At 38.7% G+C, this 9889-nt stretch overlaps 1 protein-coding gene across 1 annotated transcript; it reads right to left on the reverse strand.

Annotated features, from left to right (window-relative positions):
• Window positions 1-534: 534 nt before the first annotated feature.
• On the reverse strand, window positions 535-9711 carry NUDT9 (nudix hydrolase 9). The gene is made up of 3 exons (XM_045284371.1): window positions 9359-9711; window positions 4207-4446; window positions 535-1035 (listed from the first exon to the last, which is right to left on the reverse strand). Exons 1-3 carry the CDS (start codon window positions 9463-9465, stop codon window positions 990-992), a joined length of 393 nt encoding a protein of 130 aa, XP_045140306.1. The 5' UTR covers window positions 9466-9711; the 3' UTR covers window positions 535-989.
• Window positions 9712-9889: the final 178 nt, after the last annotated feature.

Here is a 9889-nt window from a genome sequence, read left to right on the forward strand (position 1 = left end):
TATATTCCTATAGCAGTAACTTAAAAATTAACTTTCATCTACAAATCTATCTTATACCTTCAAGAGTGTCTAACAACAACAAAAAAGTTTCTTTTAACACCAAAACATCTTACAATTTCCAAACCTGTGTATTACTGTCGGTTTCAGTCTCTCTGCTGAGAATGACCACTAGCAGAAGCAGAGCTCCTCTCAAACGCCAAAGTGCATATCATTATTGCTGTAGCTGTTAGGTGGCACTGAGCAAGTTACAACTCACCGCAACCCTATGCACAACAGAACAGAATAGCACAGGTCCTGCGCCGTCTTCATAACTGTTACCATGTTTGAGCCCATTGTGGCAGCCACGGTGTCACTCCATCTCATAAAAGGTCTTCCTCTTTTTCACTGCCCCTCCACTTTGCCACACATGCGTCCTTTCCAGGGACTGCTCCCTCTTAATATTATGTCCCAAGTATATGAGACAAAGTGCCGGCATCCTCACTTCCAAGGAATTCTGGCTATATTTCCTCTAAGACAGATATCTTTGTTCTTGTGGCAGTCTATGGTACTTTCAATTTTCGTCACCAGCCCAATAATTCAAATGCAATTGAATCGTCTTGTCTTTTTTATTCACTGTCAAGCTTTCACATGCATGAGTCCATTGAATATACACGGCTTGGGTCAGGGCCCACCTGTCCTCAAAGGGCCATCTTTGCTCATACACTTACTTTCAAGAGATCTTATGCAGCAGAGTGGCCCAGTCCAATACATCGTTTGGTTTCCTGACGGCTGCTTTCATGAGCACGATTGTAGATCCAAGTAAAATGAAATCCTTGACAACTTCAATCTTCTCCATTTATCATGATGTTGCTAAGGGGCTTGGTTGTGAGGGTTTGTGTTTTCTTTACACTGATTTGCAACCCACACTAAATGCTGCCGACCCTGATCTTCATCAGCACGTGTTTCCAGTCCTCCTCACTTGCAGTAGTCAAAGTGGTGTCACCTGCACATCACAGGTTGTTAATGAGCCTCCTCCACTCCTGACGCCGCACTCCTCTTCAGGTAGGCAAGCAGGAAATAATGTTATCAAGGAGGAATTGGCTGAGGACAACATGGCAAATACTGGTTCTTATGTGGTTGTACTATAAGGTTCCTTCTGATATATCAATGTTTCCACTGACTCAAAATTTTAATTTCTTCAAATGTGCAATGATTAATATTTTTATTAAAAATACTTTTATCAAAACAGTGAACTCACCCCATAAACAGCCTAATAAACATGACAGATTAAAAAAATATACAGTGGAAATGGTCTAAGTCTTGGTACTTGTACAGCTAGATGAATTTAAGAAATGTGCACTTTAACCAAATATACATATCTCCTCAATAAAAAGTAAAATTAAACAGATGTACTATAAATAAACTACTATCTTCAACATAAGGATATCACTGACTAAATTGTACTGACAGTAAATAAGGGCGAGTCAAAACTGACTCGATAGCAGTGAGATTTTTGGTTATCACTGTTCATAAGTAACAAATTTTTCTGATAGGTTTTATTTTTTTCTTGCCTTACTCCCAGAATGTGAACATAAAAGTATTTGTGGTCTTTAGCTGCATGTGCCCATGAATGTGGTGGCGCCTACAGGAGAAAATGTAATACAAACTATTTTTCTGCCCACTGCCATAGAGCCAATTCCAGCTCATGGTGCCCTTACAGAACAGAGGATTATGAGGGTTTTTCTTTACAGAACAGAGTAGAATTCATTGCTCCTTGGCCTTTCTGACTGTAAATCAATGTGTGAGTAGACAATTTCATCTTTCTACTATGGGAGTGGCTGGTGGATTTGAATCACCAACCTTGTAGTTAGCAGTCCAATACTTAACCCGTAACACCATCTTGAAACCTTAATAGAGCCAAAAAGTTTTAGGGAATGAGTCATAGTTCCTGAAGGCTCATGACCATGGTCTTAGGGGACTCCACAGTCAACTGGCCTAGCACACTTCACCAAAAACAATGGTCTTATAGCCTACTTTAGTGAATAACAATAAGGGTCTTACAAGCTCCCAAATGGCTGTCTTAGGTATAACTCCTGTCTCAACCCATCTGTGGAAAAGAGTAGTAGAAAAAATAATATGACATGGACACAATTAGTCCAACAGATTAAAGGGGCCGTGCAAACATCAGTCTCCACAACCATGAGACCAGAAGAATATAGTTGTGCCCATCCTAAGGTCTTGGATAGAATAAGAGAAAAATGTGAAACAAAATTCAAATCATAAAAAAGATCAGGTTTCCTAGTCAGATTGAGGCAGGTAGAACGCCTTGATTATGATATGGTAAGAATTCATCCTTGAGGCTCAATTTTCAGCCAAACAAGTCTATACAGAAAAGAGTAACACAAAGGAGGGCCACATACCTTATAAAAATCAGCCATTTAGATCAAAAGGACAGCATTTACCCAAGTACAAAATTCTGAAGGGTTGGGAAGGAAGGAAAAATGGAAATAGGAGAGACAGAGAGGAAATGACTGAGCATGCTACATTGAAGGAACTGCATTGAATGAGATGAAACAATATGTGTATATATATGGAAAACTGATCTGCTCTGTGAACCTTAACCTAATTCACAATAATGCTTTTAAAAAATAAAATTAATATGAAAACTATATTTGATTTGAGGATCATTTGGCTGAATCAGACATTTTCTCAAATTATCTAGCCACTCTGCTATATAATAAACAAATATAAATTGTAAAAATTACCAAAGTATAAAACCAGAGTTACAGTGCTCTTATTCAAACCAAATTCATTGCCTTTGAGTCAACTGCAACTCATAGCAACTCTACAAAGTAAAATAGAACTGCATCTGTAGGTTTCTGGCCTGGAACTCATCTTTCCCCCATCGAGTGGCTGATGGTTTTGAACTGCTGACTTTGTGGTTAGTAGTCTAACTAGTAATACACAAGCCATCAGGGTTCCTCTTGGGACTCTAACATTTATTATAAGGGGGGAAAAAAAAGTGAAGCTACCTGTAAACAAAACTTTAATATTAGCAGCAAAGTTTGATTCACACATTGATATCACTTTAATATTTGAAAAATAAGAAAATGGACCAAATTCCCTTTACTTTAGGCTATAAAGAACTCCTGCAAGCATCATGAATTTTAATTGTACACATGTATATATAATATGTAAATGATTTTGTATGCATACCCTCTAAAATAAAGGGAAATGAAGTTCATTTAAAGCTAATAATTTCTTCATAGATTATTTTCATGATTAATTAATAATTAAATACTCTAACAAAGTTACGAGCACATACTTGGATAGAAAGTAAAATCTATGGGTAAAATTGTAGCCCAGGAATAAATTAATGATCAACTTCTTGAACTAAGACTGTATATATCCAACCAGCACACTTTCTATTCAACTGACTAAATAATGTCTTGAGAGGGCTATATTTAGAAAAAAAATTATCCACTAAGTAAAATTATTCTAAAATTAGGGTGCCAATTTAGCAAGGTGCTTACCAGCACATACTCTGAAATCAGAGTAAACTGAAGTCTAAGCTATACCATCCACTGTGACAAACTTTCTGCACCTCCAATTTCTTTTCTTATAAATATAACAGCTATGACTATAGGAATAAAAAAACAATGCTTATACAGTATGGAATATGGAGCATCCCATACCTAGTATACACAAAAGCACATAGCAACAACAACAAAAAAGACTGTAATATTTATTATCAACAGAACACAAACATAAAAGGAATCAATACAGTACGTCTGTGAATTTAATCAAAACATTTTCCTTTGAGATCTTTTTCTTCTTTTTTCTTGGTCTCTGTCGCTTTACATGTTTTCACTACTTCAAAAATAAATCTAGCTTTATTGGAAAATTAGCGCAAAAGATGTTCTATCAACAACTCAAACAGAACAAATAAAAACATACCACCACCTGTTATTTCATCAAACATAAAAATCTTTATCAAAAAAGATTTACCTATTTAGGACAATCATAAAAACATTTTTGCATAAATATTGCCTATCTAGCTTCTAGCTTTGAGGAGAACTTAAGGAAAGGAGAAAACAGTATTATGACAAATCTAAACATTAAATGCAATGAGTTTTCAGTTAGCCAAATAATAACTTACAAGTACAACCACTATCTTCTCTCTAGGTCTTACATATTCGTCAGCTAAACGCTGACTAGTTTGCTCACCTGATCTGTGGATCTGCCCATCTTGGCCCAGCCAAGACAGAGACTGCCGTGTACTCCACAGGGTCATATTCACGCCATTCAACAAGCCACCCTACTTTCTCATTAGGAACTTTGGTTCGTTCAACTTTTGATCCTGGGTAAGGAGACGTCCGAGCTTTGTTGTGAGAATTCTCTTTGGCATCATTAGAATCTGACATAGTGATGGAATTAACATGAAACCAACTAGATAAAAATGAGTTCCTGAGGAAAAGAGAAGGAAATGTTTTCTATTAAGAAACATGGCAAAAACAAAAAACAGTAAACGTAGTTCAAAAAAACTCCACTGACATCAAGTTGACTACAACTCAGAGCAAGTGAGAATGTCAATCTTTATAGAAGCATGGAGCCTCTTTCTTTCAAGGAGTGACTAGCAGGTTTTATATGGAAACGTAGTTAGCAGTCCAATGCTCACAGTGTCACCAAGGTTTCAAACACCAAAACCAAACTCACTGCCCTTGATTCCGACTCTTATGAGGGCTTCAAAGGATCCAAAAACATTTTTCAAAGACTTAATTTGATGCATATGTACGTAAGGATTCAAAGTCAGTGAAAAACTATTTTCAAATATAAAAATTTTCTACATATACTTCAATCTTATTTATTGGAATCTACTCACTAAATTTATTTTAATTTAGAAAAAGGGGCAGAATTTTTTTTGTGTTAACTGCTGGGATGGGAAAATTTGTTATGGGATTCAACCACACACACACAAAAAGTGCAAAAGGAGACTGTCTAAGTCTCCATAAAGGAATATATTGCTAAAAACACTCATTGATTTCTACTTCAGGCCACTGCAGAGTTCATAGCTCAAGATTAGTCCATCCTCATAAACAATGATAAAACTGAACAGCATATATAAAATTGCTGTTTTCAGATAGCAAACAAGAGACACCACTGCCCCAGAAGAAGGAAACAAATTAGTTAAGTACTGATTATCTGACTTTTTCCTAAAGCCACTTTCTGGAAAGTGGTGATAAAAACAGTCCTAGTATTCTTGCTAAGCTAAAGAGCTAGCGATCAATGGCTCAATGGTTGCCCTGGTAGCTGTTTTTAGAACTGCTGAAACAAAGGCAGTGTTTGCAGACCTAAGAAAAAGAAACAATAAAAAGAATGGCCGGTGTACATTTGTTTCCTAGAATTTTTCAGTTTGGGGTCAAATAGTAGTTCCACACACAGAAGACCCAATTTCATGAAACTGAAATATTTGTTTACAAATAACTATTGATAAAAAAATAAAAAAAAAAACCAGGTACCAGGACAGCCACTGAGCTAAACAACTACTGGAGCTTACATAAGAATGAGACATTGGATATCTGACCAACAAGACTGGACAAACCTATTAACTACTTTAGAGGGAGGGCTAACTAACACTAAAGAAAAAGTTACTCAAGACCCAACCTAAGAAAGCTTCTTAAAAACGAGCCTCAAAAGGATCAAACCGAACTTAATTGCCACAAGTAAATTAACAAAATATCAAGACTCCAGGAATTGATGGACTACCAATTGAAATCTTTCAACAAGCTGATGCAACACGAGAAGCACTCCCTTTTCTATGCCAGATTTGGAAGACAGCTACTTAAGTCAACTGACTAGAAGAGATCCATATTTGTACCCATTCCACAGAAAGATGACCCAAGAGAATGTTCAAAGTATAGAATACCACCACTGATATCGCACGCAAGTAAAATTCTGTTGAAGATCATGCAACAATAGTTGCAACAGTACACTGACAGGGAGCTGCAAGAGGTTCAGGCCAGCCTTAAAAGAGGACATGGAGCAAGGGAAATCATTGCTGACGTCCAACGGATCTTGTATGAAAGCAGAGAATACCAGAAAGATGTTTACCTGTGTTTTATGGGCTATGCCAGGGCATTCGACTATGTGAATCATAACAAACTATGCAAAACCTTAAGAGTGGCAATTCCAGAATACTTCATTGTCCTCATTCAGACCTTGTACACATATCAAAAGGCAGTTATGCAAACAAAACAAGGGAATATTGAATGGTTTAAAATCAGGGAAGGTGGGCAACAGGGTTATATCCTCTCATACTTATTCAATCTGTTTGCTGAGTAGTCTGAAAAGCTGGTTTGTATGAAGAATGTAGCATCAAGATTGAAGAAAGGTTTATTAACAATCTGAGATATGAAAGCAAAGAGGACGTGAAGCAACTTCTGATGAAGATTTAAAATATAAAATACCAGTTACTCAAGACATAGTTGCTAACTTCACTTTTCTTCCAACCCAGTCAAAAACATCATGTTGTCATGACTTGAAGAAAACACATTTATTCTTTCAACCCTCAAATCCCACTGAAAGTAAAGATGTACAAAAGGTAACAAAGCCATGGCAGAAAAGACAGCACAGGACACCGCTGTGAAAGAGAAATTTTAAACAATTTCAGAGAATTGGAAGTTGGATAGAGTCATGTTGCTCTACAAACCACGAGAACAGAAAAACTTAAAAACATGCACAAACAGCTATACAAGCGTGCACTTTCACTGAGAAGCCCTGAGAAGTTTCACGCCTAATTTAGTCAGTTATAAGTGGGGCTGTAAGGCAGTAACTGTGAAAATTACTCAGTCCTTCTTCCTCCACACCGTCCAAAAGCAAAGTTGTCAGTAACTACATTTACCTCCTAGAACAAAGTCCAACGTTTATTCTCAGAGGAACTGAAGAACGTCCATTCAAAATCTTAGATTATAGAACATAGCAGAAACTCGGCTTACAACTACAGTTGACACCGAGGAAATAAAGTTAAGGCAGCTAAGTTCACTTGTAAACAGTTCCACAGCTGTTCCATCCTTGTGTAAAGGTAGAGCTACCTGCTCATACACCATCCACTGTAACCTCCCAGTACACTGACCTCATATTCAGAATCAACAATCCTATGTAGGGGAAAAAATGCTTATGCCTATATTAATCAAACTTTAAATGGCAACCAATTTCCTTCATATGTTTGAGAAACAGAGAAGGGAAAAAGACTCAAAAAACAACAGAACCACTGACCTAAAACAGGTAACTCAGGAAATAAAACGAACAAAAACTCACTGCCAGCAAGTCAATTTCAACTCACAGTGAAGCTATACAGGAAATAGAAGTGATAAATTTTATTCAACTAACACCCGTACAGGTTCAAAATACCTTTTATATTCACAATTCAAGGATAAGACAAAAAGTATTGCTACTAGGGCTCTAATTCATACATGTACAAGTTTATTCCAAATAAATCATGTTTACACATGTCTCTGTAATCAGTAGATGGCTGTAGCCAAGTTCTCTCAGCAATATACTTGTCATAGTTTTGCAAAAAGAGAATAAAAGTCCAAACAAAACAGTGGCTTCGGAAGGAATTTACTTGGCCAGTTAAATTCAAGACAGAGGTCAGTTCAAAAGATTGTGGTGACTGTTTTTTGCTTTTGCAATCCCAAAGGTGTCATCTTGATAACTTTCTCAGAGGGCAAAGAGCAATCACAAAGGCTTATTATGATGAAATTTTAAGAAAACTGAAAACTGCATTCCTGAGAAAAGGGTCAGGAAAATTAGATTAAGAATCGTTTTCCATCACAACAATGCACCTGCTCATTCTTCAAAGGTAGCAAGGGCTGTACTATGAGAATTTAAAGGGCCTTAATCTTGGCCCTACAAAGAACTCCAAAAATGCCTAAAAGAAGCATGATTCGAGTCTCTGAAGGACGCTAAAACAAACACTTTGATGTGATGTAAATCAAAGAGCCCAAATTCTTTGGAGACGCGTCAGAGAGATGAAGACCTACCTTCAGAAGTCTATAGACCTAGAAGGCAGGGTAGAACTGGCCTGGTGAGTTTCCTAGACTATAACTCTTTATGAGAGTAAAGAGCTGGCTGGTGGTTTCAAACTGCTGATCTTGGGGTTGGCAGCCCAATCCATAACCACTCCACAACCAGGGCTCCTACAATACTATATCTGGCAGGGTAATCCAACTCCTTAGGGTTTCTGAAATGATAAATCTTTATGGGAGCAGAGGTCTCTACTATTTTGTTTCAATACTTTTTGATTTACCCTTTTTGGTATCAAAAAGAAGAATCAGAGTAAAAAGGGTCTTTTAACTTTTTAAAATTTTTAATTCAATGAAAGAAATGATAATGGAATGCACTGGTCTGAATTTGTAATATAGCAGATAAAAATAAAGGGAAATCTCTAAAAACTAGTAAAAAGGGAAAATGAAATGGGTAATGAGAAAACAGCTCTATCCAAAGGAGCTCTATCAAAGGTCCAACGGCTAACAAGATTTTGAGAAAATGAGGACACGGAGACACACACACACACACACACACACGAATATTGAAGTGCACCAAAAGTAAAGATGAGAGGCCAAGAAAATATTTGTTCCTATAGGCAGCCTCCTAGAATCTAGCCTATACTTAAAAACAAGAGAATGGCACAAAAAATTAAAACTGGAGAAGGGTAAAGGCAGTGTGATAAGCTACAAATCAGTAAGGCTACAGTCTTGGCAAGGTGAGAAAAAGAGGTACAAGCACCTATCTTCTCTGGAAAATTGAATAGCAGCATTTACTTTCCAGTTTACGCCATTGGCACATCCATATATAAGTATGTCCATGTTTAAATTGTAATTAGAAATGGTTGAAATATTAGCTAAAAAGAAGAAATGAAACGGGGATTTCACACCCAAACAGAAACTATTTAAACGCTCAGGGGCCAATAATGCTGGTGGCCTATGGAGCACAAATTTCACTATTAGAAATCAAGAAATGTACTCCTTACTCAAAAACGTACTGCCACAGAGTGGATATGGTCTCATAACGACCCTACAGGACAGAGTGGAACCCTTTGGGTTTCCGAGGAAGCAGAAAGCCTCTTCTTTCTAACGCGGAGCGGCAGCTGGCGGGTTCCAATGGCTGACCTTGTGGTTAGCAACTCCATGCACACCCCATCACACTATCAGGGTTCTAACTTCCCTCAAACGGCCGGCAAACATTTAGGTTCCCCAAAATGTGTTTATAGCTATTAAATTCGGAACGCAAGCAAAGCCTCAAGACCGGTCTTCCGGAAGCTAGTTCCCACTAACTCCAAGGTCTCCGGATGAGGGGCCGGCCCTCGGAAGAGGAATACCTGTATGCCGGGATGCTGCGGCTGCCCAAGAACCAGACACCCACAGAGGCCAAGGCCACAGAGACAGACACAGTAGCTAAAGTCTTTCCCAGGATGCGTCTGGCCATCAGCAGCCAAGGACCGCTTCGCCGGCTAGGCCGCTCTTAATTCGGGCTGCAGGCGCGGCCCGCCTCAGTCCTGGGTGCCGAGCATTTATCGGGCACTAGGACCCGGCCGCCCTCTCGTTTCTGAGAGGGATTTGCAACGTTTAGCTCGTGAATAAACTCAAGCTCAGCTTGTCTTCCAGTGCGACTGAGGGAATTAAGACCACCGAATGACGCCGACAGGCCTGCGCTAACGGGCAGGGACGCAGTCACCCAAGTGCTGTCACGTCACCGGGGCTTAATGGGCGCTTTGCGGCCGCGCCGCGACACGCCGTAAAGGCTGGGCGGGATCCGCCTTCCCCACGAGCTTCTAGAGATACGCCGTTGCGCATGCGTACCGGTAGGAGCGCATGCGTTGAAGCGGAGGAAAATGGGAAAGAATCCTAAA

Source organism: Echinops telfairi, unplaced genomic scaffold (assembly GCF_000313985.2).
Source record: "Echinops telfairi isolate 266 unplaced genomic scaffold, ASM31398v2 ScPeMD7_7468;HRSCAF=8506_0, whole genome shotgun sequence".
NCBI lineage: Eukaryota > Metazoa > Chordata > Mammalia > Afrosoricida > Tenrecidae > Echinops > Echinops telfairi.

Coding starts and splice junctions, on each gene's coding strand:
- NUDT9 (XM_045284371.1), bottom strand. CDS start 9,465: ATGGCCAGACGCATCCTGGGAAAGACTTTAGCTACTGTGTCTGTCTCT. Junction 4,447..9,358: donor CGCAGCATCCCGGCATACAG/GTATTCCTCTTC, acceptor TCTTTTCCTCAG/GAACTCATTTTTATCTAGTT. Junction 1,036..4,206: donor TGGGCAGATCCACAGATCAG/GTGAGCAAACTA, acceptor GCCTACCTGAAG/AGGAGTGCGGCGTCAGGAGT.